General features: G+C 44.7%; 1 protein-coding gene across 1 annotated transcript; it reads left to right on the forward strand.

The window, feature by feature from the left end:
- The first annotated feature begins 3,139 nt into the window (after positions 1-3,139).
- Positions 3,140-4,256, forward strand: LOC101669857 (gamma-gliadin B-like). The gene has a single exon (NM_001405968.1). The coding sequence runs from the start codon at positions 3,197-3,199 to the stop codon at positions 4,070-4,072; it is 876 nt and encodes a 291-aa protein (NP_001392897.1). The 5' UTR covers positions 3,140-3,196; the 3' UTR covers positions 4,073-4,256.
- The last annotated feature ends 13,830 nt before the right edge of the window (positions 4,257-18,086 follow it).

The raw sequence follows: 18,086 nt of genomic DNA on the forward strand, positions 1-18,086 counted from the left end.
GTTCTAATTGATTGTAGAAATTTCTTTTATCGGTAGAATAACTCAGTTGTTATTTATTTAAACATGCACTGTGATATTGACTTATCTCAATCTAGGAACACAAAGCAAATACTACATTTGCTGCTATGGACTCCAAACAGATGAGAAATCATTATGTGTAGAAGTTCCTTAGAAGGATATTTTGGCCTAAACAAATTTAACATTGTACTCGTGTCTTACATAGTTAAAGCTGAAAAATCAACATAACCAGTGGACACTTTGTAAGACAAGTGTGGGAAACAAATAGTAGGATATAAATTTGAGTAGAATGTTTGCTCAAATGTTGAAAAAATAACCCAGCAAACTAAAACTCAGCAAAACAGTCTATTCTACCTTATACGGACTGTCACAATGATAATGCTATGTTTTTTTGGAATACAAATTCAAAAAAAATCAGCCACAGATCCCTGAGCCCATCCAACAGGAGAGCTTCAATTGAAAGAAGTATTAGTTCGATTAGACCATGTAGTACCTAAAGGAGGATGGTGGCCCCATGGAACAACTCCAGCCTTTCCATTGTGTCCGGGCGCAATGCGATAATGGAGTTATGGTCATTGGTGGCTTCGCTGGCCATAGACGGCTTATTGACTTCTTCCACTTGAGGATCACCGTGAACCAGTCCTTCTTCCCCATCCTACATAAGCATGCCAACCACAAATAAATGCTCAAAAAGACCATCTTAAATGTCATTGAACCGGATTATGGGAGGCAGAATCTTATGACTCGGTGGATGCAGATATCGAGGCCTCATTTGTATGTTGTGCCTCCCACCAGAGGTGTCTTCTAATTAGAGTGGTGCGAGAAGACAATATAAGCCACCGTGCAAGCGAAACAATTAGGAGGCACTGCTTGTAAAGCGGAGAATTTGGCACTGTCTGGTGGCATTGCGGTAGCCGCAGGGTGGAAGAGAGAGAGGGAGGGAGGGAGGGAGGATGAATCGGAAAACCAGGAGCAGGGGTGATCAACGATGAAAACCAAGATGAAAAAACAATGTGCAAGAGAGGAAGAGGAATAGGCTAGCTATTTCTGTAGTGAAGTAATATGAGCATAACTTAACCCATAGGTGTGGAACTTGGATTCGGTTGAAGTATATACTATACTAAAGTAAGCTGACTAATTGCAATTTAAATCTTTGGTGGCAATGCTTATGAGTTGTGAGGCCATCTTGACTATTCTGGATCTTGCATATGATTCTAATTAAACAGTATATGTCAGATGTTTTTAAAGAGGCACACATTATATTTGATTGTTGATTTACACATTCTAATTAAACATTATATGTCAGATGTTTCTAATGAGGCCCACGTTAGATTTGTATGTTGATTTACAAAGGGATTGATAAGTTGATTCTATCCTTTTTCCTCTGCCATTCTTCCTTTCATAAAATGTGTCCATCGAGTAATTATCCACAATAACAAACATGACTAGACAAAATATCCACGACAAGTTGCATATCTTGTGCAACTGTTCACTGGTGAAAGGCTATTGTGCCACTATCCATCATTGCAAGGAAAAAACACAAAAGATTTATGTTCTATCAAATATATTATTTTGTTTGGATTTAGCCAGGTAAGATCCTGGTTGCGTCGGCCATTAGAGTACCTTGCGATCGACTAGACAGTTTCAGCATATCTTCTTGCCTCCTTTTGCATCACTAGATTTCGATGGGCTTGCGAACAGGAAGATAAACACGGCAACAAAGGAGACGAGAGATGCCAGTGATCCATATTTCCAAATAATTCTCTGCAAGTGAATTCCAAAGAATGCATTGAATTTTGTGCTGGCGTAGAATCCAGCAGCAAGGGAAACACCATGCTGACGCTAGGAGCTACGTGCTGCTACCGCGAGCTCCCATGGCAAGACCTGCCCAGGGAGGACCGGCAAGAGAAACGGCTGAAGACACACCAAGACCCGGCAACATGTAGGTTCATATTTCACCCCCACCCTCAGATAAAAATGTGAATCATTTCAAACATATTAAAACTTGAGTGGATTTTTTTATTTCGGAAAAATATGCCCACAAGAGCTCAGGAGTCAACGTCAGTTCTAGGTAATTAAACAAACAAGAAGATTGACTTGTTGAGCAATTTTACTACATTTTCTTGCTTCCTTTTACGACACTAGAACTTGATGGACTTCCGGTCAGCTAGATAAACATGCCAATAAAGGACTTCTTGACAAGTCTGTGCAGATTAAAGGTATGTTAGTAGGTGGTGTAATAACACATGATTTTAGCTATCTAAGGATACAAATATGCCACTATTTATTTTGTAAATGCTGGAAATCATTGTCGGAAATCTTAGTAACAACAGTTGTCATGAACAACTTCGACTAAATGCATCAAATGTTAGGAATAATACATACTAACTTAGTTCAATAAATTAACCTATTGAAGCAAGAAAAGAAACCTTGAAATGTACTTAGAGTGAATCAATTAAGACATGCAAAGCCAGTACTAATCCAGTTTTATTAATAACTTCCACAAAATTACAACACGTGACGTAAAAAGGGAATATGATAGGTCATGTATTGATAACGTGTACAACATTACTACCCTTGACATAAAAAGAGAAGTTGATGAGTCATGTCTCAATAACGTGTACAACATTACTATCAGCTTGTTCATCTTACCATCATACTATACAACACTACGAGTTAGTTTAAAAAGGAATAAGAGTTCAGAATGAACATGACAGTACTAGCCTAATCTATCTTAACAACATGCACAAGGACACAAAGTTTGTCTGCCACAAGATATGAAGATTTGGTTTATGTCTAACAACTTGTATAACATGACAAACTTAGATCCAAAGGGAACACAATCCATATAATTGTTTGACATGTAAAGTGAATAAGATGAGTCAGTGCCAATTATCAAGTTTTCCTCACTCTTAGATAATATGAGTAGCAAAAAGGCAACTTTGATGATCACTCCAAAATTACGATTGTATGCCGTGCCACCAAACACAACACACCAAAAAATTAGTTCGATAAGCATTGAATCACTTTAAAAAAGGAAAGCAGTGATGAAAAGAAACCTAGCCATGGTGGCTATAAAAAGGCCTGCAATATGTGAGCTCCATACCATCATCCATCCTTCACACAACTAGAGCACAAGCATCAAATCCAAGTAGGTAGTAGTTAACGCAAATCCACCATGAAGACCTTACTCATCCTGACAATCCTTGCGATGGCAATAACCATCGCCACCGCCAATATGCAGGCCGACCCTAGCGGCCAAGTACAATGGCCGCAACAACAACCATTCCTGCAGCCTCACCAACCATTCTCCCAGCAACCACAACAAATATTTCCCCAACCCCAACAAACATTCCCCCATCAACCACAACAACAATTTCCCCAGCCTCAGCAACCACAACAACAATTTCTCCAGCCCCGACAACCATTCCCCCAACAACCACAACAACCATATCCCCAGCAACCACAACAACCGTTCCCCCAGACTCAACAACCCCAACAACCATTTCCCCAGTCCAAGCAACCACAACAACCTTTTCCCCAGCCCCAACAACCGCAACAATCATTCCCCCAACAACAACCATCGTTGATTCAACAATCTCTACAACAACAGTTGAACCCATGCAAGAATTTCCTCTTGCAGCAATGCAAACCTGTGTCCTTGGTGTCATCCCTCTGGTCAATCATCTTGCCACCAAGCGATTGCCAGGTGATGCGGCAACAATGTTGTCAACAACTAGCACAAATTCCTCAGCAACTCCAGTGTGCAGCCATCCATAGCGTCGTGCATTCCATCATCATGCAGCAAGAACAACAAGAACAACTACAGGGTGTGCAAATCCTGGTGCCACTGTCTCAACAGCAACAGGTGGGTCAAGGTATTCTCGTCCAGGGTCAAGGCATCATCCAACCTCAACAACCAGCTCAATTGGAGGTGATCAGGTCATTGGTGTTGCAAACTCTTCCAACCATGTGCAACGTGTATGTCCCACCTTACTGCTCCACCATCAGGGCACCATTTGCTAGCATAGTCGCCAGCATTGGTGGCCAATGAAAAAAAACAAGAGCTATTCTAAAAGTTAGATGGCCATCGTTGCTTAGCTTATGCACCAATCGATGTAACGATGACAAATAAAGTGGCGTGCACCATCATGTGTGATCCTGACCAAGTGCTAGTTCAAGATTGGAAATAAAAGACAAACTCAGTCCTTGTTTGCCAGCATTGCCTGTCATTGTTCCATTCCATGTGTATTTAGATGTCTGTCCCTAATCATAATTCTAGCCTTGCACATCATTAGCTAGTTGCTCGTGTGGTTGTTGACATGTTAATCTAGTTAATAGGCTGATTGATCTATTAGTTGTTGCTCGCAAGTTGATCGAGCAGCTATCAGTTGGCAATTTCCTGAACAATGCATACAATAATATTTCAACGTATTTCAATTTCTAGAAGTAAAGGGTCATTTCAGCAGAAAAACAAGTGCGTGAGTTAGAAACCATCCATCACTTTAAATGTTAATCTGGATAATTTTGCATTGGTGCAATTTTGAGCTTGATTGCACTGGAGCATTCTTCAAAGCAATTCTATAGGGGACTCCAAAGAGGTGAAAATCAAACTAAAGTTGCCACATGGTAAAAGATAAAGCATGCGGCGAGCAAGAGCAAATATTGAGTCACAATAGCTAGCGCTAAACATGCCATTAAAATCTTCATATCGTTTCTTGCAGAGAGGAAAACAATTTATTGATGACAAACAAAGCTTAAGTAGCATCAGTTCTAATTGATTGTAGAAATTTCTTTTACCTGTAGAATAACTCAGTCGTTATTTCTTTAAACATGCACTGTGATATTGACTTATCTCAATCTAGGAACACAAAGCAAATATTACATTTGCTGCTATGGTCTCCAAAAAGATGAGAAATCATTCTGTGTAGAAGTTAGCTAGAAGGAAAATTTGACCTAAACAAATTTAACATTGCAGTCATCTCTTACATAGTTAAAGCTGAAAATCAACATAACCAACGGACACTTTGAAAGACAGTGTGGGAAACAAATAGTAGGATAGAAATTTGCGTTGAATTTCTGCTCAAATGTTGAACAAATAACCCAGCAAACTACTAAAACTCAGCAAAACGGTCTATTCTACCTTATACGAACTGTCACAATGATAAAAGATATGATCTTTTTTTGACAAATATGTATCCTAGAACTAATAAAGATTCTAAAAAAATCAGCCACAGATCCTCAAGCCCATCCAGCAAGATAGCTTAAATTGAAATAAGTATTAGCTCGATTAGACCATGTAGTACGATGAGGAGGATGGTGGCCCCATGGAACAACTGCAGCCTCTCCTTTGTGTCTGGGCGCAAGGCGTTAACGGAGTTATAGTCATTGGTGTCTTCGTTGACCATCAGACGGCTTATTGACTTCTTCCACTCGAGGATCACCATGGAGCAGTCCTTCTTCCCCTTCCTACAGGAGCATGCCAACCACAAATAAATGATCAAAAAGACCTTGGTAAATGTCACTGAACCGGATTATGGGAGGCGGAATCTTATGGGTCAGTGGGTGCAAATATCAAGGCCTCATTTGTATGTCGTGCCTCCCACCAGCGGTGTCTTCTAATTAGAGTGGTGCGGAGAAGACAATATAAGTCACCGTGCGAGTTGAGCAATTAGGAGGCAGTGCTTGGAAAGAGGAAACTTTGGCACTGTCTGGTGGCATTGCGGTGGCCGCAGGGGGAAGAGAGAGAGAGAGAGAGAGAGAGAGAGAGAGAGAGAGAGAGAGAGAGAGAGAGAGAGAGAGAGAGGGAGGGAGGGAGGCTGAATGGGAAAACCGGAAGCATGGGTGATTGACAATGAAAACCAAGATGGGAAAACAATGCGCAAGAGAGGAAGGGAATAGGCTAGCTATGTATGTAGTGAAGTAATATGAGCATAACTTAACCGATAGGTGTGAAACTTGGATTCGGTTGAAGTATATACTATACTAAAGTAAGTTGACTAATTGCAATTTAAATTTTTGATGGCAATGCTTATGAGTTGTGTGGCCATCTTGACTGTTCTGGATCTTGCATCTGATTCTAATTAAACAGTATATGTCAGATGTTTTTAATGAGGCACACGTTAGATTTGATTGTTGATTTACACATTCTAATTAAATAATACATGTAAGATGTTTTTAATGAGGCCCATGTTAGATTTGATTGTTGATTTACACAGGGAGTGATAAGCTGATTCTATCCTTTTCCTCTGCCATTTTTCCTTTCATAAAATGTGTTCATCGAGTAATTCTGCACAAAAACAAACTTAACTGGACAAAATATCCACGGCAAGTCACATATCTTGTCAACTGTTCACTGTTGAAAGGATATTGTGCCACCATCCATCATTGCAAGGCAAAAAACATAAAAGATTTATGTTCTACCAAATATATTCTTCTGTTCAGATTTAGTCAGGTGTGATCCTGGTTGCGTTAGCCATTAGAGTACATTGCGATCAACTAGATTTAATGAGATTTACTCTCTTTCTTTTTCCGGAAAAAAGATAGATTACATGGTGATCAACTAGATAGCTCCAGCATCTGTTCTTGCCTCCTTTCGCAGCACCAGATTTCGATGGGCTTGCGACCAGGTAAATAAGGACGCCAACAAAGGAGACGATAGCTGCCAACGACCCATATTTCCAAAGAATTCTCTACAGGTGAATGGTTGGTCTTTTAGTCAACAGTGTGCTAGATGATGATTAATTCTGGTTTCCTACTTCCATGCAAACAGGTGAATGGTTGTGAAATTACCTTAGCCTGAAAGGTTGCAAGTGCGAAAGGTGGATACACATAAGTGAAGTGTGAGCACCAAAGATATTGCATTCAAATATTAGAATCATGAAGTGATATGATAAGTTGATAACTAACCAATTCAAACTTGTGATGTGGAGGTATCTCGGCGAGAATATCAAATGGAAGGACGGGCCACGAATATGCCTCCTTCAGAAGTGAAAATAAGCTTTTAAGCTCCTTGAACAGAACATTATAGCATAACACAAAACACGACGATGTTTAGAATAATAACACCCCTAGCCTTCATTTCGCTCAAGCTTCTAACTACAAGTAGAGCAGGAATAGCAATTTATCCAAGATGTAGTGAAACTCGCCGTGATTGCTCGTGGCGTCCTCCTACAGATAGGTGAGCTAAGAAGCGAGATCTGGTTGACTCAGGCGGAGCCCTGGTTGTAGAGGTCGAGGGTGACGGCAAGGCACTCGACGATACGGCCGGGGCGAGACAACTTCACCTTCTTGTGCGCCACCACGCACGGCGCGTCCCCTGCAACGAGGAGGAGTATCAGTTATCTGTTTCTACAATGGCCACATGATATATATGGGCATTAGAAAGTCACTTTGGCTATCCACATGGGGTCATGCTTGTATGTAGTGCTTCACGTGACAGCAATACCAAAATGATCGGTTTTGGAAGCATCCAAACACTCTGAAGAAAAGCGAGCCCGGAGATAGAACCATCCTTGCTAAATAGGCCTTCACCGTCGACATCCTCCTCCATCGTCCTTCACACTTACATCAAAGTCGAACAAAATCTAGCTAGATAGAAAAAGAGGCTTCCGTCCAGCCCCATTAGTCGCGAAACTGTAGGAACCGCGACTAATGAAGTCTTTAGTCGCGGTTCGGCAGACGAACCGCGACCAAAGGCCTGGGCCCAGGGCGCTCGGTGGCCAGCTGGTGCACGTGAGGGGCTTTAGTCGCGGTTGGCCAGGCCAACTGCGACTAAAGGTGCCCAAAGGCCTTTAGTCGCGGTTGGCCAGGCCAACCGCGACTAAAGCTCCTCCCCTATATATACCAGTTCAGCACGCTCACTTAGCCATTTGGTGCCACTTCTCTTCACAAGCTTCACAAGGGGGTGTAGGTTTGCTTTTGGTTCCTCTTATGCACACAAGGTGTTTGATGAAATGCCCCAAGAGCGTGAAACAAACATGATATGAAGTGTTGGAGCCACACTTGAGGTTCCTCATTTATTTTTTCCTCCTCGATCGCGGTTAGCAACTTGAACCTTTCATGCATGTGTGTCATTGATAAAATATGCATGTGTGTTGTTCATTGTTTAATTTCTATTGTTTATAGCTAGTTAGTTTAACAAATGCATGATGGTTAATTATATATTTTATATTATAATAATGCAGATGAATCGGCAATGGATGTACGGTAACCGACTCTCCCGCGAGTTCACTACGGGTTTGAAAGATTTCCTCGTAGTGGCTAATGCGAACAAGCAGAAGGGTTTTGTTATCTGTCCATGTGTTGACTGTAAGAATCAGAAGGGTTACTCTTCCTCAAGAGAAGTTCACCTGCACCTGCTTCGGCACGGTTTCATGCCAAGCTATAATTGTTGGACCAAGCATGGAGAAAGAGGGGTTATAATGGAAGAAGATGAAGAAGGGGATGATTTCATCGATGAAAGCTATCTTGCTCATTTCGGTGATACTTTCATGGAGGATGCTGAAGGTGAAGGGGAAGGTGAAGGGGAAGGTGAAGGTGAAGAAGAGGCACGTGATGAGACCGTTGATGATCTTGGTCGGACCATTGCTGATGCACGGAGACGCTGCGAAACTGAAAAGGAGAGGGAGAATTTGGATCGCATGTTAGAGGATCACAGAAAGTCGTTGTACCCCGGATGCGATGATGGTCTGAAAAAGCTGGGCTGCACACTGGATTTGCTGAAATGGAAGGCACAGGCAGGTGTAGCTGACTCGGCATTTGAAAACTTGCTGAAAATGTTGAAGAATATGTTTCCAAAGAATAACGAGTTGCCCGCCAGTACGTACGAAGCAAAGAAGGTTGTCTGCCCTCTAGGTTTAGAGGTTCTGAAGATACATGCATGCATCAACGACTGCATCCTCTACCGCGGTGAATACGAGAATTTGAATGAATGCCCGGTATGCACTGCATTGCGTTATAAGATCAGAGGCGATGACCCTGGTGACGATGTTGAGGGCGAGAAACCCAGGAAGAGGGTTCCCGCCAAGGTGATGTGGTATGCTCCTATAATACCACGGTTGAAACGTCTGTTCAGGAACAAAGAGCATGCCAAGTTGTTGCGATGGCACAAAGAGGACCGTAAGTCGGACGGGGAGTTGAGACACACCGCAGATGGAACGCAATGGAGAAAGATCGACAGAGAGTTCAAAGATTTTGCAGCTGACGCAAGGAACATAAGATTTGGTCTAAGTACAGATGGCATGAATCCTTTTGGCGAGCAGAGCTCCAGCCATAGCACCTGGCCCGTGACTCTATGCATCTACAACCTTCCTCCTTGGTTGTGCATGAAGCGGAAGTTCATTATGATGCCAGTGCTCATCCAAGGTCCGAAGCAACCCGGCAACGACATCGATGTGTACCTAAGGCCATTAGTTGATGAACTTTTACAGCTGTGGGGCAGACCTGGTGTCCGTGTGTGGGATGAGCACAAAGAAGAGGAATTTAACCTACGAGCGTTGCTTTTCGTAACCATCAACGATTGGCCTGCTCTTAGTAACCTTTCGGGACTGTCAAATAAGGGATACAATGCATGCACGCACTGCTTACATGAGACTGAAAGTGTACATTTGCCAAATTGTAAGAAGAACGTGTACCTTGGGCATCGTCGATTTCTTCCGAAAATTCATCCAGTAAGAAAGAAAGGCAAGCATTACAACGGCAAGGCAGATCACCGGCCGAAGCCTGCGGAACGCACTGGTGCTGAGGTATTTGATATGGTCAAGGATTTGAAAGTCATCTTTGGAAAGGGTCCTGGCGGACAATCAGTTCCGAAGGGAGCTGACGGGCACGCAGCCATGTGGAAGAAGAAATCTATATTCTGGGAGCTAGAATATTGGAAAGTCCTAGAAGTCCGCTCTGCAATCGACGTGATGCACGTTACGAAGAATATTTGCGTGAACCTCCTAAGCTTCTTGGGCGTGTATGGGAAGACAAATGATACAAAGGAAGCACGGCAGGACCAGCAACGTTTGAAAGACCCTGATGACCGGCATCCGGAATGGTTTCAAGGTCGTGCCAGCTACGCTCTGACCAAAGAAGAGAAGGTCATCTTTTTTGAATGCCTGAGCAGTATGAAGGTCCCGTCTGGATTCTCGTCCAATATAAAGGGAATAATAAACATGGCGGAGAAAAAGTTCCAAAACCTGAAGTCTCACGACTGCCACGTGATTATGACGCAATTGCTTCCGATTGCTTTGAGGGGGCTCCTGCCGGAAAATGTTCGAGTAGCCATTGTGAAGCTATGTGCATTCCTCAATGCAATCTCTCAGAAGGTAATCAATCCAGAAGTTCTACCACGGTTACAGAACGATGTGATCCAATGTCTTGTCAGTTTCGAGTTGGTGTTCCCGCCATCCTTCTTCAATATTATGACGCACCTCTTGGTTCACCTAGTCGAAGAGATTTTCATTCTCGGTCCTGTATTTCTACACAATATGTTCCCCTTCGAGAGGTTCATGGGAGTATTAAAGAAATATGTTCGTAACCGTGCTAGGCCAGAAGGAAGCATCGCCAAGGGCTATGGAAATGAGGAGGTAATTGAGTTTTGTGTTGACTTTGTTCCTGACCTTAAGCCGATTGGTCTTCCTCGATCGCGGCACGAGGGGAGACTAAGTGGAAAAGGCACGATCGGAAGGAAATCAACGATATGTATGGACGGCCATTCTCTGACTGAAGCACACCACACTGTACTGACCAATTCCAGCTTGGTGGCTCCGTACTTTGAGAAACACAAGAATATTTTACGCTCGGACAACCCGGGGAAGCCTGAATCCTGGATTAGGAAGGCCCACATGGAGACTTTCGGCAGTTGGTTGAGAAAACATTTAATGAATGACAATGATGTTGTAGATCAGCTGTACATGTTGGCCAAGACACCATCTTCGACTATAACGACTTTCCAAGGGTACGAGATAAATGGGAATACATTTTACACGATCGCCCAAGATAAAAAGAGCACCAACCAAAACAGTGGTGTCCGCTTTGATGCAGCAACCGAGAATGGGCAAAAGGTCACATATTATGGTTACATAGAGGAGATATGGGAACTTGACTATGGACCCTCCTTTAAGGTCCCTTTGTTCCGGTGCAAATGGTTCAAGCTAACAGGAGGTGGGGTAAAGGTGGACCAGCAATACGGAATGACAATGGTGGATTTCAACAATCTTGGTTACCTTGACGAACCATTCGTCCTAGCGAAAGATGTCGCTCAGGTTTTCTATGTGAAGGACATGAGTAGCAAACCGAGGAAACGGAAAGATAAGAAAACGATCAGTACATCATGCGATGATCCAAAGCGCCACATTGTTCTTTCAGGGAAAAGAAACATCGTGGGAGTGGAGGACAAGACAGACATGTCAGAAGATTATAATATGTTTGCTGAAATTCCGCCCTTCAAAGTGAACACCGACCCAAGCATTAAGTTAAATGATGAGGATGCTCCATGGATATGGCACAATCGTAAGCAAGCAGGGACACAAGGGAAGAAATGATGTGTAATAATTTATTGTACCAAACTTTGTTGAATGGATCATGTGAATTATATTACCCGTGATGTGTTTGGTGTCCATTTTCGAATGATTCGAGATACCACTGATGATACATGAAATTTGGAGTGATTTAGGCATACTCCTGCCTAGGCGTATAATATGCATACTCGTAGTCTTCATAGCCGCCGTTGTTGTACTGGTAGTCGTCGCCTTCTAAGTTGCCGCCGTCGTCGTCGCTGCTGTCGTCGCTGTCGTACTCCTGCCTAGGCGTATAAAATTTTGAATTGAATTAGTTTTATTTTTCTGACTTTTTTGATATATTATTTGTATTTTTAACATTTTGAATTGAATTAGTTTTATTTTTCTTAATTTTTTTATATATTATTTGTATTTTTAGAATTTTGAATTGAATTAGTTTTATTTTTCTGATTTTTTTGATATAACATTTGTGTTTTTAACATATTGAATTGAATTATTTTTATTTTTCTGAATTTTTTGATATATTATTTGTATTTTTAAGATTTTGAAAAAGAAAAAGTATTTTGAAAAATACCTTTAGTCGCGGTTGGCCTGGCCAACCGCGACTAAAGGTCGTTGCGCGCGGGAACGCAAAAACTCGCCAAAAAACCCTTTAGTCGCGGTTGGTCTGGCCAACCGCGACTAAAGGTTACCCTTTAGTCGCCGGTCGCCTCCCCAACCGCGACTAAAGGGGGGGGGCTATAAATACAAGGGCCCGAACCGTCGCCTCCATTTCTCGTCTTCTCCGATTCTCTGCCGCGCCGAAGGCCTGCCGCCGTCGCCCTCGCCCTCGACGCCGCCCGCCGTCGCCCTCGCCCTCGACGCCGCCCGCCGTTGCCCTCGCCCTCGACGCCTGCCGCCGTCGCCCTCGCCCTCGACGCCGCCCGCCGTCGCCCTCGCCCTCAACGTCGCCCGCCGTCGCCCTCGCCCACACGTACGGCGCCGCCGACCGCTATCACCGGCCTCCCTCGCCCACCGCGCGCGCGCCGCCTCGCTCGCCCGCCCTCAACGCCGCCGGCCGGCCTCGGTACTGCCGCGCGCGCACGCGCGCGCCTCTCTCAGACAGAGAGCGAGATCGTGGAGAGAGAGAGGGGCGCCGCGGGCCACCGGAATTTTTTCTTTTTTTTTCTTTTTTTGTTCTTTTTAATTTTAACTAGTTAATTAGTTTAACAAAAACGGTAAAATAACTTAAAACTTGATAATTAACAAAAAAAACCGTAAAATTTGATAATTAACAAAAAAACGTATATAAAACTTGATAATTAACAACAAAAAAAAGTAAAACTTGATAATCAATATATACAACGACCCCGCGCGTCAATGTACAACGATCCCGCTTTAAAAAAATGTACACGACCCCGCGCATATACGGAGAGGGGGCGGCGAGGGGGGCGGCGATGCGCGCGGTGTTTTTTTGGGATCGAGAGGGGGCGGCGAGGGTTATACATGTGTGTTGTCCTCGCCTCCCTCTCCGTGACGCCGTCGTCTGCCGCCCCGTCTCGCGCTCTACCGCGACACCCTCTCCCACCCCTTCCTCGCCCCCTCCTTTTGCCACCGCCCTTTCGCCACCGCCACCACCACCGCCCCCCTTCTTCACTTAATTAATTTGTTTTTACTACATGTTTTCAGGACTGACATAATGGCGGACGATAGAGCTGACCCGATTATGGACAACTATGATCCGGACGGTGAAGCACATATGTTCGGCATCATAAATGGCGATATTCTATATGTGCCGACCGGACAAGAAGAAGATGATATCTCTTCTTATCTGAACCTTGACGGTGAAGATGAAGGGCGCCGTCAGTAAGATGATGCCGAACAAGATGACGCCGTCAGCATGGGGGAACGCTGAACCCGGAGACAGGGGAGTGTGTTTACCGGGGCAAAATAATTAAACCCACCCAAGCCCTTATTGACGCAATGAGGGATGCTCAAGAGGGGAAGATCAAGTTCAACAGAGAGAACGACGCGCTGACAAAAGCCCTCGGGAATCCTGAACACGGAGGACGTGTACGAGGCATGGGGCACATTCCGTGGAAAATAGGGTTCCCCCAGAACGATGACCCGTACGGTTACAGAAGCCGGAAGAGAAAGATGGATCGGGAAGCAGATGTTGTGGCGCGGTTGGCATCGGAAATGGATGTGATGAAGAAAACCGTGAGTGTACTAGTAGCCGAAAGAGATGCAGCCCGGGCGCAGCATGAAGATCATCCAGCGGATCTCAGAAGCCAGTAGCGGAGAAGCAGTGTGGCTTCCACGGAGGCCCCACCGGCTGGTGCAGATGCACCGACGATCGAAATTACTGCACCGGAGCCTCTGGTGGTCGAAATTACTGCACCGGAGCCTCCTCGCTACCCCGTGGACGATATAAAGGAGATGAAAGAATGTCATCTGTATTATCCTATCGGGAACATGTCCATGAAGGTAGCCATCGGCAGTGCTTTACCATGTTTACCTGGAGCACTCCACCACAACAACCCCATTCAAGATGGCTATGCTCGTGTCACGGTGGAGGACATAGTCCAAGGGTTTGAGGACCTGGAGATTGACATTGCTACACCTGAAGGGGAGAAAAGACTTGGAGATGTCAAGCGCCATTTCATTCTATGGCAAAAGAAGTTTATCAAGTTTCCAGGCGAGGCGCCAAGGACAACAAGTCCACCCCCCTGCGGTGGTGGTGGTGGTGGCGGTTCACCTACACGTCCGTCACGTCAGCCGACGCCCCCCAGTCCACAACGTCCGGCGGGTGATCAGACGCCGCCCCCCAGTCCTCGTCCGGCGGGTGATCAGACGCCGCCCCCCAATCCACCTCCGGCAAAGAAGCAGAAGCAGTCCTGGATTATTAACCCAGACCCTTATGTACCTAAGACCACAAAGGTACCGGAGCCATCACTGAAGCCTCTCCCCACAAGGCCTTGGGAACGTAGTGCCGAGGAAACTGCCGCGGCCGCGGCTGCTGATCATGAGAAATGGAAGGCGGACTGCAAGAAGAAAAGAGAGCCCGAGCCCAAGCCAGTATTTTCTGATGAGCAAAAGAAGTGGGCTAAGTCATTTTTGAGCACACCGTCCCAAGCCGCGAAGAATCTGCCTGACGACTATGCACGTGAACTTCGTAGGCAGGCACTCATGTTGAAGGAGAAGAAAGAGCGGGCGGAGAACCAGGAGAACAAAGCCTTGGAGGAGACCGAGAAAACGGAATTAGAAAGTAAAAAAAGCGGGAAACGAGTTGCCCAGCTCGGGGAACAAAGTAAACAATCGATTGCCCCGCTTATAGTGAAAGCCGCCGGTCCGGATGACCCCGATATCATAGCAGCTGCGGCAGCACATGGATTGACTGTAACGAGTGCCAGAGAACAAGCGGCCAACTTAGGTATTACTCTTCGTGAACTGTTAGGCCTTGATGAGGCGCCAGTGAAGGAGGTAGTAATTACATATGTGAAGAATGGGCCTCTCGTCGAGCCTGCGCAGGAAGAGGATCTACCTCCACAAATGAAAGGTCTGCTGAAATGGTACAAGGGTTACATAAAAAATAAAAACGCCAAAGAATATATTTATGCGGAAGTTAGATATGAGCATCACTTCAAACATTACTATGTACAAATTCATCTGAGTGAATTGTTCCAGCTTTTCAATCTGCGCGAGCTCGACAAATCTATCATCAGTTGCTACGTTCTGTAAGTGATTTATTTCTACCCCATCTCGTTCATATTGCCTGCACTATATATATGTCCTAACTATATTGTTGTGTCCGCTATTATACATGCAGAATGAAGATTAAGGAATGCAGAGTAAGGAACATCCATGATGTTGGGTTCATTGACCCACACATCGTTAATGGATATGTGTTGGAGCATCACCCCGCCGACATGGAGGCAGACCTGTGGCAGTTTCTTACAAAGCAGGAACTCAAAAGTGATATTCTATTTCCTTACCATTTTGGGTGAGTGTTTCTGTCTTGAGCACATTCTCTTTTGTTTACTCCATGCATGGTATGTGGCCGGCTAATCGATGAGTTATGCATGACGTACTGTGCATGTATCGTGTCCGCAGGTTCCACTGGATTCTGCTAGTAATTAAAGTTGACACCTCAGAATGTCTCGTCCACGACTCTCTGAATAAGGATCCAAAGCTTTGGGGCGGCATGAGAAGAATGCTGCAGAAGTAATTATTTTCATTCATTTGCGCTCTATATCGATCGGCCTATTTCGTTCATTTCCTAATATCAAGTAACTAATAACTCTCTTGTTCATTTAATTTTCTTTGCCTCGTAGGGTTTGGAGACGGTTCATAGATACAAAGGTCGGTGAATTCAAAAAAGAGCTAGAATTCAAAAGGTCAAAGGCTAAGAATGGTGAGGATATTCAGCCAGCGGGGACCAATCTATGTGGATACTATGTCTGTGAGATGATCCGGAGATACACCTCTGAGCGGGTTCCGAGTGATACCAATGCTCAGAGGAATAACCTCCGGATGATGCTTAGTCCAGAAGCTCGCTTCCGACCACTTCAAGAGGAACTAGCTGGATGGTTCAGTCGGGAAGTCCTCCATCCTAAAGGAGAACACCATTACGAGGACGTAGAACTTTATATGCATTAAATTATGTATGGAAACTTGTTCAAAATTGTATATGGTCATCCGATGATATTGAATATATATTGTATATTCCTCTTGAATTCTTTTTGGTTCTAATTTCAAATTTGTTTGAAATTGTACATTCATATGCATGTATGTAGTATCGTAGAATATGTGAAACTCCTTCAAAATTAAAATAAAGCACAAAAGAAATAAAACAATACAAATTAAACAGAAAACAGGTTTAGGGGGAGGGGGGGCTAAAACCCTAAACCTGCGGCGGCCTTTAGTCGCGGTTGGCCAGAAGAACCGCGACTAAAGGTCCTCCGCCCCGACGGCCGCCTGGCGCCCACGTGGACGGGCCTTTAGTCGCGGTTCTTAAGCAACCGCGACTAAAGGGGGGGGCCTTTAATCGCGCCTATTTGGTCGCGGTTGCGCAACCGCGACTAATGGCAGTTACGAACCGCGACCAAAGGCCCTTTTTCCACCAGTGTAGCCACACGCCGGTCCACCATGACGACATTGCTCATCCTCGTCTTCCTTGGTGTACCGGTGATCAATGTTGTTGAATAGTTGGAGACTGGCTGCTGCATCGGCATTGGCCAACAACCATTTCCGCAGCCAGTTCCACAGCAACCACAACTAGTCTCGAAGCATCCACAAGAATCATATCTGAAACAGCCACAAGAAACATTCCATCCATTACTTCATCAACAGTTGGACATGTGCAAAGTGTTCATCAAACAGTTGTGCACCCCCTGTGGCAACATTACCATTCCTTGAATCACATATGTTGCTGCAAATCAGCTGCCAAGTGAGACGGCAGCAATGCTGCCAACAACTCATCTGGATCCCCATGCCATCTCGATGCCAAGCCATATGTGGCCTAGTGCACACCATCATCATCGAGAAGCAAAAAGAGCAACGGCAACAACGACCACAACTTGGACAGGATTACCGCCGGCGAACAACTAGCCCAGTTTGAGGCGATGATGAGCACTGCGCTGCAGACCCTGCCTACAATGTGCGACGTGCACGTGATGCCATGTTGCCTCGTGGGCACCAGCACCACCATCCCGCCAGCCGGCGACATCGATGAGTGATAAGAAGGCAAGGGTTGCGGTACAAGATATACGTGTCGCCGATCAAGCCGATGGATCAATCCACTGGAGTGGAGCTGATACCAAATAAACGCATTGACATTCATCGTCATGTATGACCCTCGACCCATACTAGTGGTTAATACATGCAATTCAGTCCTTACTTCAGAGGGGGGGGGGGGTGTCCAGTTGCGTCTTATTAGTCTTCTCGTTCCCCCTTTCGCAAAGCGAGCTCATTAATTAGATCTCCACGATAAACACGATCTTTTTATTCCCCCTTTTGTAAAACGAGCTCATTATATCTCCACGGTAAAACATGTAATACATCACCCAACGAATTAGATGGACGACCAATGAGGGCACCGACGCCGGATCTGAATATCCACAAGCCGTCGATATCCAAACTTCATAGAAGGTTTAACCATGGGTATATCAATCTCACCCCTGGTTTAACCCAACGTGTTGGTTGGGGGTAATTAGAGTTAGGGAATGAGAATTGAAGGGGTACCAGACTTCAAATCTATTGTTTGGTTGGGGGTATTGGGAATTTACAATGGAGTAGGCATGAGACTTGAGACTCCAACTCCCACCGTTTTATTAACAGGGGAGGGGGTGGGAGTTGGATGGGAATTGTTTTAATGAGTCAATCTTAACCCTTCATCTTAACTTTCCTTGTCTAGTCCCATATCAATTCCCATGAACCAAAGAAGGGAGTATAATTTCTCACGCACCAAACAAAGGATTGGAAATAAAACGACTCATTCTATGTCTAATCTCAATACAATTCCCTCCTCTAAACTTCCATTCCGTTTCCCAGATATTGCCAAACACCCTACCATGGACTTGG

This window comes from Triticum aestivum, chromosome 1B (assembly GCF_018294505.1).
Source record: "Triticum aestivum cultivar Chinese Spring chromosome 1B, IWGSC CS RefSeq v2.1, whole genome shotgun sequence".
Classification (NCBI taxonomy): Eukaryota; Viridiplantae; Streptophyta; class Magnoliopsida; order Poales; family Poaceae; genus Triticum; species Triticum aestivum.

Bases quoted from the DNA above. Each gene is read 5' to 3' on its own strand.
- LOC101669857 (NM_001405968.1), top strand. From the start codon at position 3,197: ATGAAGACCTTACTCATCCTGACAATCCTTGCGATGGCAATAACCATC.